General features: G+C 37.4%; 1 protein-coding gene across 6 annotated transcripts in view; it reads left to right on the top strand.

Moving 5' to 3' along the window:
• Nucleotides 1-21838, top strand: part of SBF2 (SET binding factor 2) — a 559107-nt gene that overhangs the window by 322605 nt on the left and 214664 nt on the right. For all 6 annotated transcript variants that reach the window (XM_073347556.1, XM_073347555.1, XM_073347560.1 and 3 more), the window contains exons 7-13: nucleotides 9888-10020; nucleotides 11335-11443; nucleotides 13105-13218; nucleotides 15390-15467; nucleotides 17661-17774; nucleotides 18447-18575; nucleotides 19542-19640. In XM_073347556.1, the coding sequence (XP_073203657.1) occupies nucleotides 9888-10020; nucleotides 11335-11443; nucleotides 13105-13218; nucleotides 15390-15467; nucleotides 17661-17774; nucleotides 18447-18575; nucleotides 19542-19640 (776 nt within the window). The remainder of the gene's footprint in view (nucleotides 1-9887; nucleotides 10021-11334; nucleotides 11444-13104; nucleotides 13219-15389; nucleotides 15468-17660; nucleotides 17775-18446; nucleotides 18576-19541; nucleotides 19641-21838) is intronic.

Genomic DNA, 21838 nt, shown 5'->3' with positions numbered 1-21838 from the left:
ATTAAAGATATAACTACTAGCCCAAAAAATATATGCATGTGTGATTTCTTAGACAGCTGATTGTTTAACCTAGGGCTGTTTTAGGTATTTTAGGAGCTATTCCATAAGCACTGTTTTCAGAGTCTGTGAGTTCTATGCATGCACACACACACACACACACTCTGCCAGACATCTTCAGGACTTTAAAAAAAAAAAAAAGTTGAAGAATGTTTAAATATGGATGTGTCCTTCTACTGATTAAAAATTAGAAAAGAAAACAAAAATACTGACACAATGCAGGAAGGTTCTCATTACTCTCGATTTTATTCAAGCTGCAGGAAGCTGGCATGGGGTTGAAAAGATTAGCTGGTGATCTTATTGGTTCAGATGTTTTAACATTGATGTAATTGTTGGCTGACTAAAGGTTATGTACTTGTAGATGTCAGATCTTCGATTTAGCATGTTGCTGGACTCTTATCCCTCACTGGCTGGTGGGAGGGTGAGGAAGTACGGACCTCTTGGTCAGGCATGGTAGTGTTGCATGGCCAGAGGCCAGAAGCCAGTGGCTGCAGCATCACGCAATGTAGCCCAACAAACCCGAATGCCAATAATTGAAGTTATCTTCCTTTCCTTTAGTTTTTGAAGATGGAGGGGCGTGGTTGGTTCCTTCCCCCTTGGAGAACTCCTCATCAGAAGTCCCTTGGCAAATCAGAATAGAGCACTCTCCTTCTAAGGTCACTGACATCACACAGTAGGGCCCAGTTAGGTCACTTTTGTGCTAAAACAGAATCTCCCCATTCCAATTATTTAAGACTCAGGAAGTCTATGGATCCAAAAATATATCCAGTCTGTCAGCAAGTCCACAGGTCATGGGTCCATAAACATTATCTCAACCATCCTGTAACACTCCTGACTCAAAAATGATTTTTAAAATGTAAGGCTAGCAAAATGTTGGAAATCTTAAGAAAATAGCAATTACACGTTCATTCAGCCATGCAGATAGAGGGACAAACTGAGAGATACTTATTACTTCCCATTTTACATTTTGGGTGAGCTCCACAGCTGGGTGAAAGGTAGTCACAATAAAAGTCATTGCCTCCTAAAATCACAATCTTGAGGTTCAATTTTTACATACACCCCAACTGCCTCATCCCTCTGGCGTTTATTCTTTACTGTAGTCTAATTTCTTTTGATTTGGTATTCATCTTTTCAAAGGAAACAAAGGAGAGTTTATAATCCTGAGATTAAAAGTAAAATCTACACAAAGAGTAAAGTCTTGGAAAAGTTATTACAAGAAGAGTAATTGAGTAATTGTTCTTTTTAAGCAGTATCTATAAAACATGTGTTTTTAGAATTTATATAATTGAGACTAAAATTGTACTTTACCTATTAAGACATCATCTTGGGCAGAACATACAATTGTTACAGTATAAGACTTTATGTAAGTTAAATAAACATGTAATGTAAGTTAAATAAATGCCAATGTAAGTTAAATAAACATACCTCAAGGTGATATATTATGCAATGTATGTTCGACACTTTTTCCACATGAATACTCACTGTAGTTTAGGTATCTTGGACTATTATTTCTCTGTAATGCTCCCCATTGTCTGTTACCTTGTATTACCATGAAAATATTTGAAAATCATTTCCAGCTGAGAACTAGGAGACAATGTCTCTGTGGAAGGATGTTCCCTCCTGGTTTTTTTTCATCTGTGTGAGCTTCCTTTGTTTTCCCTTCCTCCCCGTTTCTGCTTGAAAACTTTGTTTACTGCTTAAATGCAAATTAAGCTGTACCTGTTGTAGCCTGGACAAAGTGTTGTTGTGTTGTTCCCTGGGGACTTTGGCAGAGGTGCACTTGAGTGTCTTTGTTCTTCTCTGTCGGAGACTACAAATAGTTTAGTATAGCTGGGCAATTGCTGATGTGCTTGCAAAGGTGCTTTTGTGTAGCAGAACTGATGAGGTCAGTTCTTTTGCTCCTCCTTTTCAACCGATTTATGAAATCACTGAGGTGGCAGTGGCATCAGCATGAAGATTACAGTCAGCTCTTTCTCTCTCTCTCTCTCTCTCTAATTGTGCCATACATTGTGGCTGATCCTGTTTCCTAGTGACTAGACAACACTGAAGTTGGGTGAGAACTACCTGCCTGAAGCCCAACCTGGATAAAATATTTGTAGGTAATTCTAAAAGGTTATGAAGAAACAACTGTAGGAAATAAAGGTGATATTTGTCTCTTCAAATAAAGATGTTTTGCCCCTGTTGGTGACTCAGGTTCACCACCTGATGTCCTGTTGGACACTCAACTGCTGATGCATGCTTTTTGTCACCTCTGTATTGGAATTCTAGTAGTCCACACCAGTTGAGCTGTCACTTGAAGGCCTCTCTCAGAAACTTAAATTAGTTCAAAAGGCAATGTCTCATTTACTGTATGGTGCTCCTTGTAGGAAACTCATTACACCTATGCTCCAAAGACTAAACTGGCTTCATGTTAGTTTCTAGGTCCAATTCAAACTTTGATTTTGATCTATAAAGCCCCTTTTGGTTTGGGTTCTATGTATCTTGAATATCACTTCTCTGTGCTTTATCCCAGCAGTTGAAATCATCAGAGACACTTGATTCCTGAGATGTGTTTGACTGGTCAGGATCATCTGTTGAAGGCTCTGGAATTTAGAGTTAGACTACTCTTTAGTCTGGCAAAGTCCAAATAAATTGACCTTTAGGGATGCTCAGTTCACACATTTTCTGTCTGAAGGGGCTGAGTAATTTTGCATGTGTGAACTGATATTGGATTGTGTGACAGGAGTTTTATTAGTTTTTATTATAAAAGTTCCTAGAGATTGATGATAGATGGGAAAAATAAATAAGATTTGACAAGGGTTACTTGTTTGAGTTGATTTGAATAAAGTTGTTGCATTTTATTTATTAGTCAAGCATATCTATCTTCTCATTAGCAGTACTTCAGCAAAGTACCTCTGTAGTTATGATCTGTAACGTCTAAAAATAAAAATGAAAGGTTTTCTGTGTTTTTCTCAACTGTTTTTGTTTCCTAATCACCTTGAGATTTTGCACTGTACAAATTGTAAAATCTTTGTAACAGGCAGTGTCAACCTCCAGTGTTCTTTAGAGAAGCTTTTCGGTCATTGCTGATCCATTTCCTGGATTAGTCAGGCCAAATTGTGGGTTATTTCTTTGGTTAAGCTTTTCCTTATTACCGACTATTCTAAGAGCCAGAAACCTGTTGCAGCATATTGATTTGAATCTGTAGAGCTAGGTAAATTTCCAAATCCTATGTTTAAAATTTAACTATAAAAAAGTTTTTAGAAAGTTAGCAATAGTATTTTAGTCTCATTTAGAAAAATTGCACCGTGAATTACAGTTAACAATTTGACAAACTCTGTGTGAGCACACACGCAGTGCTTAAATTGGTATTGTAGAACAACAGGAAGCAGACAGATTAATACATTTGTTAGGGTAGGATGTCAGATATTTTAGTACATATTACAAATCCTTTAAATCCTTGAAAACAGCAAAAGTCAGGAAGCCTTGTTTAAAATTTTCCAGCATATGTGTAAGGTTCAACAGGATGTATGTTTGCCTGTGGATTGTTAGATGAGTAATCTGTGAAAATCAACTTGTTTGTTGTTTTTCATGTTGTCTGTTTGTGCCCTGACAGTTTAAACATCAGATGTATCTTGAAGTCTGAAGTCAGTAAGCAGTTCAAGGTTGAAAACAAATATGGTTATGCTTTGTAGCATGCAAAATCCTCAAAGGTTGTTATTCTATAGTGTTTGTTTGCAATAATATCTCTCAGGGCTTTAAATGACATTTTGGTTGTTTGTCTTTCTGGGGGCCTGTATGTGGATTTAGGAATCTAACTCGAGATGCCCAATTTTAAAATCTTGTTTTGTGTGTCTGTATATAAGGTGTTTAACAAATAATAAAATAATGCAATATGAAGATATCACAGCGGAGCCACACAAGTTTCAAAATCAGTCTGTATATAAGAGAAAAGGTGTAGTCCAAGAAGTTTACTGATTTAGGTTTAGTAACCTTACCACACTCCTTTCAGGAAGTTGGGCTTAGACTGGGGACCAGGTTCTCACTGGGACATGAGAGAGCTTCAGGACCCTATCACTACCCAAAAAATGGAAGGCCCAAGAAATGGCAGGGGACCAACTTCCCAGCTCGGGTACTGTTTGAAGAACCTGTCCCTCGGCATAGATTTCCAATTTCCCAAACTCTAAATGTCTCATTCTGGAGTGCAAAGCCAAAAAGCTAGGGAAATGTGTCTTTAAGCTGGCTTTTGAAAGGTATGCACAGATTATGTCCATACTGCGTCTTAAGCAGAGGGAGGAATGGGGATGGATGACCGTTGTCTGGCTTTCCAGGGGAAGGGGTATACCACTTTAAGGGCAGAGAGGCATGGATGTTGCTGCAGATGCAGAGCAGGTCAGCATGGGGATGCTGACTCACCCTCCCTCTTCTCCCCCCACCCCCACCCCCCATGACTGGAAAGAGAGGAGGTGACAGTTGAGTGGGAGAAGCCCTCTTTCTCCTGGACCAAGTGGAGCAACACCCACCCTTGAAAGTGGCAAAATGCCAGTTTTGGTCAGTATCTGCTGTGAGCACTGCGCTAGCCACTCCTTTACTGGGGGGCTGGGAAGGAATTTTTTTGCTGCCAGATTGGCTAAGGCAGACTGGGGAGGTGGGTTGCCTTCCCCGCAGGGTTCAAGGGTGGGGGCTTAGCTGAAGTGAGCATATGATGTCACAGCTCATTATGTAAATGTGGAGCAGATGTACAGTACAAGTCCCCCATAGAGAAGTGATACAATGATCAGATAAATGGTTTGGTAAAGGATTTTCAGGGGGTATTTGTTAAAGGAGCAGAAACCGGGGGTGTTCGAGGCTCCTATGACTGGCATAGCAACCAACCCCCCTCTCCTTTATAACCCACCTTAACCCTCATTTGAGAGTGGAGGGGGGCTGTAAGGTCCCAGCAGTGGGTTGGTTGGGAACCAGGATAGAAAAGGGGTGGGGAAGCTCCCTTCTGTAACGAAATGATCATGGAGTTACCTGCTCTGTACACTTCTTTATCCAGTAGCCCCAGACAGTTAATAAAGTTGTGGCCTAATTAAACTACATCCAGTATCTCATGTCCTTCTTCCAGTATAGCATAGAGTGCATACCTTACAATTTAAGGTCTTTTTGAAAGTCATTTTTTCCAATTTTAATAATGCACAGAAGATTCCTCGCTGAGCTCTGTTCATAAGCCAAGTTTCAAACTGCATTCATCTGTTACTGCTGTAGTCTAGGCCAAAAAATGTGGCCAGGTTTTCTTTTTCAATGAACAGGGGTGGTGATGGTTTGATGTCCGTGTACTCAGAACTCAAAAAAATGGCTGAATGGTTTTAAAAATATAAACCATTTATTTGGCAGAGACAAAGTATGGAAAATTCCAGGTCAAAGTTGCATTTATGAATGAGTGTAAAGAGTCACACACACACACGTACACGTATCACAGATATATATGTACTACATATATAAATGTGTGCTTTCTGTGTGTATGGTATGTATTTACACACAGACCACAACATTCAGATTACATTGTGTGTGTAAAACCAATATGGCGTGATACTCTTGAGAGATTTTGCCCATTCTTTTAATTTAAAGCATTGCAAATAAATAATTTAACTTATTCGTACTTTCTTTACATCTTATTCTATTATATATGGCCTTTTAAAAAGTAATTTTTGTTATCTATGATCACACCTAGTGATGAAGACAGAACTGATGAACTCCAGACTCAGTGTAGCTGAATTCAAATGCCTAATCACTTATTCTAACATTTGTTTCAGAAGGTGTTTTTGCAAATGAAAAATGTATGGGACATTTTTGTTTGCATCCAAGGTCAAATTTCAACAGGTAGAAAAGTGCTCACTCGTCTAAACTTCAGCATAGAGTTATAGTCCATCTAGCTTCCAACATGTTGTAAATGAAGTGAAATTCTTAAGAGCTAAGAATGTCTAACAGAAAAACATTCAACAAATGAAGAATACACTGACCCTGAGTCCAAAACTTCATGTAATCAGTCCTGGACCATACCCCCTTCCTCCCCCAAAACGCTTTTATACTCTGATATCATAAACTATCAGAAGTGAGTTGAATGTTATATGCTGTTGGCAAGCAACGATTCTCAGCTATAAAATAGTATACTAGCTTGGTGTTTGCCCTAGCATGCTCTGTAATATTGTATTGTACAACTACTTTGTTCTCACTGCTATGTTGTTTCCTCCTCTTCCTCCACCTTCCCCCTTGAGTTCTAGCATATTAATAACTGCTTTCTAGGCAGTTACTAAAACTAGAGGCTCAAGCTGCTTCTGTGTCTGTCAGCTTGTTTGGAATGCAGCATTCAAATGACACAAAGTATTAGGTAGAATCAGTTTTTAAAAAAAGCTGGAGTTTTACATGCAGTTGTAGTGCTCACTTGTGCACCTATTTTTGTATTCAGACCCCTACAAATAGGGTATGTGGCACAAGTGGAGCTAAAACACCCGCTTTTATGCAGTTTGTGTATACATACAAAATGTGTGTGGGGATGGGGAGTAGGTGGGTATATGTGTAAAATATGTATCTGTGGGTGTGTGTGTGGGGGTGTGTGTGTATATATATATTTATACACACATAAAATACATTTTAAATTGGGACCTTGATCATCTTCATAGAGTTGTGGCATACTGTTTGTTTGTAACAGGATTCAAGGTAGGAGAGGAAAATGGTGAAGCAAATTTGTAATAAGAATGACCTGCCAGGGTTAAAAAGAGTTTGAGAGACATATACAAATGTTTCAGAGGAAATAAACTTTCCTAAGTGTTAGTTCTGGACAAGTAATCCATAAAAATATTTACTGGATTGTGAAGATGGCCTGAGCATTGGTTCTTTTAATCACTCAAGCAACTTCCTAAAGCAACAGTAGAACTAGCCTCAGACTGGAAATCTTCCAAAATAATCCTGTTAGTAAAAAGTTTATTGTATCTTAAAATAAGCTGCATGGATAGATAGTATAAATATTGAAAGACATATACCATTTATATTGAGACATGGCAATCCTTTATTAGTTAAATTGAACATACCTGTAATTTATTTATAACAGCAAATTTTGTTCCTTATTCATGTTTTTGTCAACAGTAGCTTAATTATCCTTGTACTTTTTAGAACTCTGTATTACTTTGATATGTGATTGTGAACATGTACTTAGAATGATTCCGCCCCCTCCCCCTCCCCTCCCCAAAAGTTGATCCTAGGTAATAGTTTACTGAGTATCCAAGGTATTTGAATTAAGATACTTTTTAGAGTTTTACATTCATCGTAATCTACTGCAACCTCTTGTGTCACATAGCTGGAAAAAAAATCAGACTTTTTGTTTCCCACAGCTTGATTTCACCAGAAGTATTTTGTTTTTTAAAAACCCCTCTATTCATAACACACAGCTGTAGTCAATAATATAGGGAAAATCATTGATCTATTGTGGTCTCTCATGTTAGAGGGCAAATATTGTGACATGGGGATGGGAGGGGGGAAATGACCTTTTTAATGAATCTTTCTTTATAGATGTTGATCAGATGAGCATTGAGAAAATTTTGATACACCAAAACTTTCTAATATGTGAATATGGATGTTCCTGTCCTTCCTCTGAGTTTTATAGGAGTTGCCTTCCTTTTGGAATACCTTGAGCACAGTAGCTTTTTATTTTATTATAACATAGTTAGTAGAACTACACAAGCTCTTATAGGATGGTTTGTGAGTCAGATATACCTATCGTCAGCTACTATTTAAGATTCTTACAAGAATATGATAAAGCAATCTAAAAATATATATTTGTAACCTTTGTTGTAATAAGATTGATTTTGAAGTTTCAGGTCTGCCTATCATCATCCACTTCAGGTTTATTCCTAAAAAGTGATTTTTGCTAGAAGTTCCTTTAACTAGATGAAAAAACTTGATTTTCTGTAGAACCTTTCATGTTTAATGTATCATAAAACCATGGCCTAGATACCGCTAGTGATTGTGCTACTAAACACAGCCACAGATATATTTGCAGCAATACCTCACTCAGAGTCTTGAGCCTATAAACAGTTTTAGAAGTGCATGAATATTAGTCTGTACTTTCTCTCTCTAAAGAATGCTTTAGAATGCTAAAGAAACTTTCACTTCCATACGTAGAACCACCTGAGAAGAGACATGGGTTCAGTAGCTTATTCAGAACTTTTTTGAGCCAGTGATTTCAAGGTCTGCTAAAGGTGCTGCACAATTAACAAATGAGTTCTTATTATTTTACAGTGGTATAGATTGTCATTAAAATATTTTGAAGACCTGAACAAAACAGCTCTTTGGAGAATTAGTATACCATACAAATAAGACTTATAGATTCATAACTTACTATTTCTTCAACTAGGACAATCTGAACTTCCAGCCAGCCCAGTCATCTTTGTAATCTTTTTTTCCGTCTCTCAGTGGGTGGGATGGTGGATTAACTTCCAAGAGGTAAATGAAAGAAGAGTAGTAGATCTAACTCTTCAGAATATAAACATGACATTACTGGTACACTCATTAGATACAAACAATTGGAGGGTATTACCCATGTTTTAAAGTAAACTGTTCTGCATTCATATTTGCAATAAGGCTTACTATCCTTCAGGTTGCTTGAGTCTCTCCATGTTTCCACTGGCTTATGCCAGCTCCTTGTTGGTACTATGTGGATGGAGTTTGTAACCACAAACCATTATATTACTCTTGACTCAGCCTTCTCAGAAGTCAGAATGAAGTTCTTTTTCTCCAAGACACTGCAATAGTGCTTAACCCCAATGTAACAGGTTCCAAATCCCAGTTTTTTAAAGAGAAACAAATTTTACTGGCAATACAGAAAATATAAACTTATTTTAAGAAGTGTTAAATAAAATGTGGTTAGGCAAAACTATACCATTTTAGAAGATCACTACAGAAAATTGCCTGTAAACAACCCCCCATCTTTATTAGGAAGGTAACAAGAAACCCTACGTAGGTGATGCAAGCCCTTTTAGTGACAACACAGTCTGTGTCCTCAGGAAATTTTATAAATTCCAGCATTTCTCAAGAAATTTCTTTATTTCTAGAATATCTTAAAGACACATCTGTTTAAGAGGATGGGACTCGTTTTGCTATAAAGGAAATGCATTTTTTTTGGTCTTCACCAGGAGTGCATTACTTTGTAACTTACGCAACGGGTTATTCATTATACCATCTTACCAAAACCAGTTTAATCTGATTCATGTGTCTTGTCCTCAGTCTTGCAGGGCTTGTTTAGACAGTTAGCTCCTCTTTAACTCCTTCCAATCACATGTAGTGTGTAGGTTTTACTGGCCTTTGTTTAACCTAGTGACTCACAGAAAACACTTTTACAGATAAAAGTATGAATGTGTTTACTAGACAGACCTCATGAACTCTTTGTCCACGATCAGCAATACTTTCAGAGATATTACATAAAGGTTCAGAAGTTGAGCCTGGATCAACCACCAATAATGGTCTATAGATTCATGTTTTCCTTTGCATACTACCATTTGAGGTCATTGTTAAGCAGTGTTAGGATTGTTTTCAGAGGAGAAAATCCTTGGAAATGGGATAGAAAAGGAGGTGTAATAGAAAATATTTGAACTACTGGAAAATATTCAGTGGGTGTTATACCAACTTGAAAAATAGAAATCAAAACTGACGGTCAAAGAAAATGCAGAAAAATCACAGGATAAGGCATTTGCATACTTATTACAAATTTTCCTCCAGTGACTCCAAGAATTCTTAATAATTTTTCATTTTTATTCTTTGTTCTGTTTTGGCTATGGGTTCATAATTAGTAAAACACACTTTTTTTTTTTAAGGAATCCAAAATGTTCTGAGCTTGTTCTGTGCGGTCCTTACAGAAAATAAGGTTCTCTTTCATTCTGCAAGTTTTCAGAGGCTCAGTGATGCCTGTAGAGCACTGGAGTCCTTAATGTTTCCTCTCAAATATAGGTGAGTTTTGTTAGACAACTTTGACACTTTGGAGTTGATGTTGAAAACCTGTATTTATACAAGTTTTCCTTACTCATGCAAGATGTGCCATTGAAGTTAATGGACTATTTTCATGAATAAGGATTACCACATGAGGAAAGGCTTTCAGGATCAGACATTTGGTCTTACGGTTTGTGTACTTCATCTATCAGAATCTCATTTAGTCCATTTCAATGTAAATTGTATGTAATTTAACAAAAATACTGTGTAGACACCTTGCCAGCAGTACTAGCTGATTATAAATCTCTTTTTCTAATGCAGTCATGATCCACGAGCAGAGGCTGACACTTGTAGCAGTTTGTACGATAGCTTTGTAAGGTGTACAGATGTCCACTATGGACTCCAATGCAACCAACAAGCTAATTCCTTGTGAAAAAAGCCACATTTGAACCCATTTTTTTAGGTCAAAAGCTAGTGTATCAGCCTCTTAGGGCAACAGTCAGCGGTGCCATCACAGTTGGGGTAGGGATACCCTTGCTATCTTTAATCTATGTAGCATGGCTAAAAGTAGCAGTGAAGGTGCAGCAATACAAGCTGTACAAGCCCACTGGGAACCCTCAAGAACGTACTCGCATTGCTAGCCCATGCCGGGGTCTGTGCCACCATGTCTTCACTGCTATTTTTAGGTAGGTTAGGTAGATCGAAGATAGTGCTGGTATGCCTACCTGAGCTGGAGACCCACCTCCAATTGCAGTGTCGTATTCTCAGTTTAGTCCTAAGTAAACATTGTCTGCATCACAAAGCTCTACATTTGGGAATTTCGTTGTTATGTGACACTATACAAAAGTAGTAATTAGCATTATATATTGTACTTCATGCTTTACTTCAAACATACTATATTGTTAAAACTTAGTGTGCACTCCATAACAGATCTAATGTCTCTAGTGCAATAATAATCTCTTTATACACATTTATCATATCAGTGGGCACCATATACGAACCTAGATAGACAGATTACTATGAATATTCTTTTTTGTCTTTTCTTCTTAGTTTACATGCATATTCAGAAACAGTTTATTTATTTGTGATAGATTTTTATAAAGGAATTACAAGCCCCTTGTGATAATGTCTGGGGTTTTGATGTACTACTTTATATTTTCATGCCAGAATGTCCTCATAACTTTGAGTGTGGTACTTTATAATTGATGTACTGAATGCCCCAGAATTTTAATTGACAAATTATGAAGTAGTTATAATAGGTGGCAGAAAGGTGAAGAAAGACTTCATCTAATGGGGCAGACAAAAAGCATAACTTTTTATTAAATCTCTTCACAGCTATCCCTATATTCCAATTCTACCTGCACAGCTGCTAGAAGTTCTCAGTTCACCGACGCCTTTCATTATTGGTGTACATTCCATCTTTTGTGCTGACATTCATGAGCTTGTAAGTATGCCTAAAAAGATTATGTACAGTCATGGTGGCAAAAGTGATATTTGTGTAGAGAATTTTTTATGTTTCGAGCATTATTAGTTTAAGCTATTCATAGCCATACAAAGTAAACTCCTCGGGGAATTCTGCGCCAAAAAATAAAAAAATTTTTGCACAGTATTTTAGAATTCTATATATTTATTTGTTAAAAAATAAAGATAATTGAGCTGGTTTAAATTATTTTGGTAATTTATTTAAACTACAATACAATGGATGAAGAATGGGAGTAGGAAGCACTGGAGGAATTCCCCCAAGCCTCCTCTGTCTAATAGTAATGTACTAATATTGACCCTTTACTGCTAGTTATTAGTCAACAAATATATGCAGCCATATGATCAGTGTTACATCATAGGCAACTGAAAAGTAAGTGAGGGCTGGGGACTCAAACTCACACTTTATATTGGCTACTGACAATGTCCAGAAAGGTCAGTAGCAAACAATTCATGGAGCACATTTTGATAGGAGATTTTTTCAGTCCAGAAATGTAGACCAATTCTAATCACTAAAGCACCATAAGCATTTATAAGGTCACACTGTCCATTACAATAGTGCTCCTTTACATGACTTTGGCAATGTAAAGAGCCTTAAAATTTTTAGACCTGTTTTGTATTCCTGGGGAATTCACTAAGAACAATGGGAACAATTCACTAAGCTGCTACATTCTGCTCTGCCTGAGGAGACACTCCTACCTCCCCAGAAACACCCCCAAAGCCCTGCCCTTCCACACTGAGTGTGCCACAATAATGATTGAGAGGGGACAGAGAGTCTCTCTCAAACACATGACTGCCCAGCCCTCCTGACCCGGTGGTGATTTATGTCTCTAGTGGATGCTCCAGGCACCCAAACAGTGCAGACAGGGATGCATGACCGCTTTTGCAGGTTCCCTTTGCTTCCCCGTCAGAAGTCATTTTTCTGCTGGGAAGCAAAGAAATCTGCAGGAGTCATGGATTCTGCACATGCTCAGTGACACAGAATTCCCCCAGGAATAAAAGTACCAGTAGATAAAGCAGGACAATCAGTAAGAGGCAAAAACAAAGAAAAACCCTCACACACCAATTAATTGAACCTGTTGTCAGTTCTTCTACAAATACCAATACAAGCTGTCAGAGGGAAAAATAGGGTGAGGGAGGGAAAAACTCAGAAGAATATTTTTGAGATTAAGATGCAGGATGTGAAGTCAAGACAGGGATATATTTCCAGCTCTGCTTCAGACTTCTGTTGCGACCTTGAGCAATTCAATTAGACCAACATTTGCCAAGGTATCCTTTGATTTTGGGGGTCCTCCATTTTTGCAGTTGTGGTTGCTCAGCACTTCTGAAATTCAGTCATAAGCTATCTCAAGTTGGAGACCCAAAAACTAAGGCACCCAGAACTAGAGGCCACTCTTGAAAGTTTGTCCCCTCTCTCTCTCTGATTCACATAGGTGTTTTGAGGTTACATTCATTAACATTATTTGTGCCCAAGTTCCTTCATTAATGGCACTATAGAATTGTGAAGTAATATTATCTTCACAAATTTTAGGCTAAATAATATGTAAAATCTGAATGCCGTTTGGTGTTTTAACTATGTGCATCACAGAACATACTATATATAAAGTATTTCTTTTTCTTTTTCAGTTGGATGTAATTATAGCAGACCTGGATGGAGGCACAATTAAAATTCCTGAATGTATTCATCTATCTCAGCTCCCAGAGCCACTGCTACATCAAACTCAAACAGCTCTTTCTTTAGTAAGTCTCATTTCCTGATCAGCTTGTCCAGCTCTTTTTAAAAATGTAAAAAGAAATAAAATCATTGAATATTATGAAACATTTTGAAAATGACTTATGAAGATTTAAAAGCAAGATGAATTAACTCCTTAACATTGTTTGTGAATACCAAATATACTTAGAATTTAAAAGATGGAGATTACACTGGGCCCTAAAGGCCCATCAGTCTACTCTTTGGCAAGCATTTTTTATTATATGCAGGTATACCCAGATATGATATTGGAGGTTTGTATATTTTTCACTTAAATGTCTTCTCAGATTTAGAATCATAGGACTGGAAGGGACCTACAGAGGTGATTTAGTCCAGTCCCCTGCATTCATGGCAGGACAATTATTATATAGACCATCCCTGACAGGTGTTTGTCTAACCTGCTCTTAAAAATCTCCAATTATGGAGATTCTACAACCTCCCTGAGCAATGTATTCCAGTGCTTAACCACCCTGACAATTAGGAAGTTTTTCCTAATGTCCAACCTAAACCTCCCTAGCTGCAATTTAAGCCCATTGATTCTTGTCCGATCCTCAGAGTAAAGAAGAACAATTTTTCTCCCTTCTTCTTGTAACAACCTTTTACGTACTTGAAAACTGTTATGTCCCCCTCAGTCTTCTCTTCTCCGGACTAAACAAACCCAATGTTTTCAATCTTCCCTCATAAGTCATGTTTTCTAGACCTTTAAATCATTTTTGTTGCTCTTCTCTGGACTTTCTTCCAGTTGTCCACATCTTTCCTGAAATGTGGCGCCCAGAACTGGACACAGTACTCCAGTTGAGGCCTAATCAGTGCAGAGTAGAGTAGAAGAATTAATTCTCGTGTGTTGCTTACAACATTCCTGCTAATACATTCCAGAATTATGTTTGCTTTTTTTTGCAACAGCGTTACACTGTTGACTCATATTTAGCTTGTGGTCCACTATGACCTCCATATCCCTTTCCGAAGTACTCCTTCCTAGGCAGTCATTTCCAATTTTGGATGTGTGCAACTGATGGTTCTTTCCTAAATGGAGTACTTTACATTTCTCTGTATTGAATTTCATCCTATTTGCTTCAGGCCATTTCTACAGTTCGTCCAGATCATTTTGAATTATAATCCTATCCTCCAAAACACTTGCAATCCCTCCCAGTTTGGTATCATCCACAAACTTTAAGTGTACTCTCTGTGCCAGTGGGGGTCAACCTGCAGCAGGTGCTCAGCATTGTATGAAAATCACGCCCCTTTATTGTGTGTCAGTTTGAGCACCCAAGATCACTAGTCACATTTGAAAATCTGGACTATACTCTGCAGTAGAGAGTCAATTTATTTATTGCTTACACCATGAGATATAGATTCAGAAGAATTGAGTTATTTTCTTGACTGCCACTGACTCCCTGTGTGACCTTAGGCAAATATCTTAACCTTCTCCGGATCAGCTAACGCAAATGTAAAATCTGGGTAATAATTCTTACCTACTTCACAAGGGCTTTGGAATCTTACTTAATGTTTACTAAATGCTTTGAGATGGTTGGACAAAAGATGTTCCAGGAGTGCAAGTAATTGTTGTTGTTACTGATAGGTCATTAATCAATAAATTATTTTTTAACAAATCTCACTGAAAATGCAGTCCATTTTCTGGATACAGAAGTGAAAAAGTAATTTAAATGAATGTACATTCAGTTCTGTTCTGGCCCTACCATCAAGTGTTTGTATAAGATTCTTGTTGAATTCTGTGAAAGAGAATGCTGTACACAAAGGAACAGCAAAATCAAGACTTACCGTTAAAAAGGCAAAATAAGCAAAAAACCTGAAACATTTTCCTTGCTACATTGTACTCCAAAAACTTACTTTATGGGTTTAGAATTTTTTCAAAAATTTCATCCCAGAGATATTTATGTTGTGCAGCTATAAGCCTTTGCAATACAGGAGTTGCAAATTAAAGCAAGTTAGAAATAATAGTGATAGCATGAACTTTAACAATGCTGCTTATGACATTTAAGATGACAACCCTGACATTCAACACCTACTAAAATCTATTGCAAACGTTCCCCACATTCCATCAATTGAAGTATTAACAAAAAATAAATAAGACCAGGAAAAAAGTTAACAATTGTACTCACTTTTTAATAATTATTTTCATTAATTAAAAAATACGTTACAGGTTTTACACCCTGATTTGGAAACGGCAGATTATGCATTCCCTCCACCACGAACGGCTTTATCACACTCAAAAATGCTGGTAAGACACATTATTTCTGACTTTGTAATAAATAGAAAAACATTAAGTTTTTAGAATTAGCTTCTTTTAAGAAGCTAGATTTCTGTATTTACTTTTCTCTATTCAATATATGTGAGGAAGAACAAGTTCTTTAGCAAGAAAATACTATAAGTATTCACTTTTCTTAAACAGAAATGACATGAAGTACAAGTTAGAAAGTAATCTACAGATTTATTATTTTCCATTAGTTCGGTATGTTGAAAGAGAAATGTGCTAAATCAATGTTGCCAAGGTAAAGGGCACTATAGAAGTGCAAAGTATTATTATTGCTATTATTGAACTAGACTAGAGCTCTTTAAATGTAGACTTGGGAGGTAAAGAGTATTTTCCCCCTACTTGAAATTTTGTTAAACCTGCAAAGAATGGCTAGTTGTCAGTTACGTAGTTACTTTGTAGGCTAGAATTTTTTTAAATGAAAACTTAAATTCCACAGGATTTAAGGTGATGGGGGGAGGGGTGTTCATGAGAGGGCAATGTACAGCCCCATAAACTATTCGCCACAGGTTTGGAAGCTTGAGCTGGAGACTGTGTAAAACCAGTGAGAGAGAGCCAAACCAGAAATTACTATGCATCACTAAGATTTCCTAAGACCAGTAGTTCACAAATAAAAAAAAACAAAGAAAGAAGAGGAAGAATCAATGCTGTTGGAAGTGAATGAGAACTAAATATAGAGGAGAAGAGCGAAGTAAGAGGCTGAGAGTGCTCCAGAATGCAAGCTTCCAGTGACGGACTTGAAAAGGTGGTGTCAACCTGGAAATCAACATACTTGCATTCACTTATGAAATTTGATACCACCATCTCAGGAAGCCATTACTACAAGACAAAAACCTGATTAGAACAGTGAATAAAAGAGAATTTTGTTTGGAAAACATTGTCAGCTCAACTCTTTAAGAAAGCCATTCTGTGTCTAAAAAAAAAAAAAAATGATGCCGTAGGTTACCTAGCAGCTACGGCAATGGTCTGACTATATGAGAAATAGAGATGGGACTCATTAATTTTATAATAAAAAAGGAAACTAAGAGTATATTTTATGTTTGTGCATACGCACGGTATATTTATACACTACAAAGAGAATTCTAGCTTCTTAACGTTGCATTGTGCTCTGGTGAACATAAACTTGGAGGGAGGAGTATGTAATGCTATCTAAGACATAAAATGGAACTCTTTATTAAAGATAAAAATAGCATAACTTCACTCAGATGCTGCAGTATTTTTCCTGGTTTTTTATATTTCTTGTTTCACCTTAAAAGATCCATTTTTCAGCCCTGAAGTCAAGGTGAAATCCTAGCTCCATTGAACATTGAAGCCAGGATTTCACCTTCTGTGGGTTGTCTTAAATTGGTGTAGTGCATATTACAATATTGATGCTTTCAATCCTGTATAATTTGTGTCTAACATAAGAGAAACAGACCAATAAATGTTTTGTGGTGGACACCTGTGTATATGACTTCTATAATTTGTACAAGTCACTATAAACTATTTGGTGCTAACTGTGGTGAGCAGTCTGGCCCTGAAATAAATAGTGTATCTGCCAATAAGAGTAGCTTTTATTGAATCCTAAATTAATTTGTAAGCGGAGAGAACAACACTGAACACATTCTTAATGAAATTCAGGGCCATCATCTAAAAAATAGTTGTTCTTTATAGAATCTTTAGTGAAACATAAAAGTCTGCTTCCAAAATAATCTATTGAAAGATTAAATCTTGATGTCATAGCTTAATAATTTGATTCACTGTGGCCTGGAATTCATTTGTGCTTGTATTTTTCAAATCAAAGGTCATATTTAAAGTTCATTTGAGACTTATTGTAAAATTGAAGTCCCAGAGCAACCTGCAGGTTGGCTGCAAGAAGAGTGATTGTACTGAGAGTCTGGTCTTAGCTGAGGTAAAATGTACTAATCTAAAGTGACAGAAGGGATTGGTAGTGATGAGCATAATGCTCAAACTAAATAGCTAACTAACACACACGTGTATACATAGTCACTCTACAATTGGGCTGCTACCCTGCTGTACTGTTTTGGATATTGTCTGAGAAAACAGATTATTCTGTTTTACAAATGTTTGTGACATAGTTTAATACTTGCAGGGGGGTATGGAGGTAGGAGGAAGTTATAGAAGAAAAGTGTTTTACACCATATTTAATCATCATTTCAGGATAAAGAAGTACGGGCAATTTTCCTTAGATTGTTCGCACAACTTTTCCAAGGATACAGGTCATGCCTTCAGCTGATCAGAATTCATGCTGAGCCAGTTATACATTTTCACAAGGTAAAAGAGAAAAAAGGTTGTCTATATTTAGTGAATATTTCACATATGATTTGAATTCGTATCAGTCTCATATACTTGCTTTCTGAACCTGCTTCAAATACACAATCTTGGAATTTAATTGTGTATCTGACATACAAAAGTTTCTTTATATATGATATGATAAAATCATATCATTCTGATATTACTGAGGCGGTACTGTACAATACAGTTTAACAGGCCCATTTACTGTTGCATTTACAAACAGATTTGTTTAAGATGAAATCCGTAGCAAAGACTGCATGTTAATATTTAAAGTAAAAAAAAAACAATTTTGGAAGTAATTAATGGATTTTAAGAAATGTTTACCTATAGTTAAAAGAATCAACTTAATGTGTACTAGACTTATTTTGTATTTTGCCTTCCAGAAGTTTTATTGCTCAAAGAAAGCAGATTTTTGAATGATTTTTAAAAGTGTGTGTGAGAGAGAGAAGGGGAGAGAATGTTCCAGTTCCAATACCTTTTATTTTATTCAACAAAGAAAGTTTACAGCTATTGTCTCTTAAAACACTTTGCACATATTATAAGCAGAAGAAGGTTTAAGCTATTAATATACCTGGAGTTGATTAAATTTTCTATTCGTTTCCATAACTTTTCAATTATACAGTGACCAATCCCTCTTTACATTCGCTGCAGGCGGCCTTTTTGGGCCAGCGAGGCTTGATTGAGAATGACTTTCTCACCAAAATTCTCAATGGCATGGCATTTGCTGGTTTTGTATCTGAGCGAGGTCCTCCCTACAGATCCTGTGATCTCTTTGATGAGGTAAAAATTCTGTTCTGTATGATTATGTTATATTCAAAAGACAGTTAAAATATAGATAAGATGCTTCTGTATGTAGAAAAATGGTAATTGAGAAACTTCTGAATCTTAATATATTCAAATAAATATGATTACTAAAAACATATTTTATAAATTATCTAGCAGCATATGATCTTTTAAGGGCTGATGCATAAATGAGGATACACATGAAGTTACTGGGACAGTCACTTACCTAAAGTTAACCATGCGTGTAAGTCATTGTAGGGTTGTGGCCTAATTTCTTTATGGTCCCATTTGGAACTCTGTATACTGATAATACCTGCTAGTACAGAATTATTTTGAATAATTCAATTATATTTTTAGAAATATCTTGCAGAAGTAAAACTTTTGACAAATGTTAATAAATTAAATACACACTTGACAAAGGAAACTGAGGCAAACATCTTCTCTTGTACAACGTACAATGGAATCGTCAACGTTCCCACTGCTAGAGCTGCAGTTTTTAAATTCTTGCCTAAAAAGACCAAACACAGTAAATTTTTCATTCAAACTTGCTGTGCTGTTTAAACTTGAATGTTTTATACAATACTGATATAGCTCTGTATTACTTTTATGTGGAAGGTTCAGAAACACAGCATGCTGTATTATAGATGTTAAATGAACACAGGAACATTATAGATGTTAAATGAACAGGAACACAGATTTACTGCACCAGAGCGGTCTTAAACTCCATCAAGTCTGGTATCTTGCCTCTGGAGCTGTGATTTGCCCTATGCCTAAAGCTTCAGAGAAAAGTGAATACTCCTTATAATTCACCTAGGAAATGGTGCACTGCTTCCCAGAAGCATAAGAGATTTTTGAGTGTACAATTTTCTGTACACCTTTCCGTTTAAGATGAATATTATGTATTTTGTGTATTAGCAACGTTATTTTAAGGTGATTTTTAAACATTCTGATATTTTTTTTAAGTTGGTAGCTTTCGAAGTGGAAAGAATTAAAGCTGAGGAAGGTAACCCACCAAAAATGATGAAGCACGTCAGAGAGCTTGCAGAACAGCTGTTCAAAAATGTAAGTTTATTGTATCCATGTATGTACTGTACTATAGAATGCATCAGTAATTCTTTACTAAACTAACATGGTTTATAGCCTGAACAACTGAAACTAATGACTCTTCGTGGTGGTCATCTTTGTATTTTGGCTAAAACCTTTGAAACGTTAAATTGTATTATACTCCAACAATTTACAACACATGTTGAAGTAAGTTCAATATTATTGTTAACTTTCCTTCAGCCGGTGCACTCTAGCCGGTGCTCTTCTTAGTTAACGTGTATTACTTAATGCTTTTAAGGTTTCTTTGTTACCTCTAGTATAGCCTCTCCACATCTCCCACCAACTCACTGCCTCCCAACAACTCTATGCTCCTCAAACCCAGTGCCCCCCATTCAGCACAAACTCTGTCTTCCCTGTGCATGCTTCCCTGGGGGAGCCCTGCTTCCCAATTTGCATCCATCCACCAAGTCTTGTCTACTCCATTTCTCACTCCCACCCCCACCCAAAGCTGTCCCATGCACATTGTATGTTTTTCAGGACATCATCCTCTATTGCCTCCTGCCTCCATTATACTGACTAATCCTTACTTCATCTCCATGCTGCTGCCCTAACAACCCATGCTTTTGGCTGGTCCGGTATATCCTATGCCCTCCCACCCAAGACTATCCATATCCCCTTCTCCATTAACCACCAGTGTTTCTGGCTTAGCCTGTGATCCTCCAAACCACCCACTACCTGACAGCTTCTGCTGTCTTTCCTGCCTCCAGCATGTTTTTTACAACCAGCATCTTCTGCTCCCATCTCCTTTGCAACCCCCTTCCCAGAATTACTTTCCACTTTTACACTTTCTCTTAAACATGGAAATTCAAACACAGTAACTTAAAATTAAAGGTTTTTTTCAAGTGAATTTCCTTTCAACCTGTAATCTCTAAGGATCAAGGAAATTGCCAGTTAAAGTGAGATTAACATCCAGAGGTTATCCCAAAACTCTGCAATCTGTGACTTCAGTAGGCTTTGGTTTGGTAACTCGCAGCACACAAGTCACATCAATAGCGTGCACACAGGATACTTGTTCCGTTTTCAATTCGCATTGTGTGAACATAGAGCAGTGGTTTACTGTCAGCTGAGGGAGTAGTGTTCTCGGGGGGATATCCCTTGATCCTTTATTTCATGGTTGAGCAGTGTGCATCATTGGACTGTTCTTGCTGTAAATTGTGGGATTCAAAGCAGAAGCCAGGTAGATTTTTTTTTTAAGCCCATATTTCTGCTGCCTGCGCCCCAGACTTCCTTCCTGTGTGGGCTAGCACAATTTTCAAATTGCTGTCTGCCAGTATGGACTCACTAATGCTCAGCTCCACTATCGTGGCAAGCGTGAATACACAGAGGCTGCTTGGACTACATTACAGCATTCAAACCCAGACACATTCAGCACTGGACTTTCCTTGCCACACCATCAAGCAGATGCTGCGGGTCCAGGAGAATATTCAATGCAGCATCACTGGCTCCTCCAGCAACAGGACAACACTGGAAAACTGTTGCAGCAAGCTGCAGATGCTGAGTTGTTGGAACCAAAGGATCGGTTCAAGTGTCAGCACCATTTCTGGGCCCTGCCAACCTATGTAAAATGGTGGGAGACATTCATTCTGCATTAATGCCATGGAGGTTGGGCCAGTTATTCAGGGAGACCCCACTTTTCCTCTGATTCCCTGGTTAATGAAGCCATCCACAGGCCACTTGGTGGTTGAGTGTGTGTTTGGTCATTTGAAATGCAGATAGTACTGCTTATGGAATCATATGGAAGTATCAGGAAAAAAAATCCCCCAACCATTATAGCTGCATGTTGTGTTCTGCACAATATCTGTGAGACCAAGGATGATAGTCTTAGCAATGGGTGGTATGCGGAGTTGCAGAGACTTACTTGGTGGTTCAAGCAAGCAGCCAGGCATCCCGTAGAGAACACGAACACCCAGTGGAATATTGTCAGGGATGCCTTTTCTTCATATTTTGTGTCTTGAGGTTGACAATATGTGGACGTTCAGCTGCTAATCTACGGAGGCAGGTTGGGATAGCTGTGGGTAGTGCAATATTGTTTATGGTGATGGAAGGGGGGACATTGCCTATCTACTTCTGTAAAACCAAATTAATTATTTTAGCTTTACTTAAAGGATTTTGTGTATTACATACCATGATGGACCAAAATGGATTTTTAATTATTT

This window comes from Lepidochelys kempii, chromosome 6 (genome assembly GCF_965140265.1).
Source record: "Lepidochelys kempii isolate rLepKem1 chromosome 6, rLepKem1.hap2, whole genome shotgun sequence".
NCBI classification, from domain to species: domain Eukaryota; kingdom Metazoa; phylum Chordata; order Testudines; family Cheloniidae; genus Lepidochelys; species Lepidochelys kempii.
Note: the sequence above shows the minus strand (reverse complement) of the source record. Positions and strands in the feature narration are given on the sequence as shown.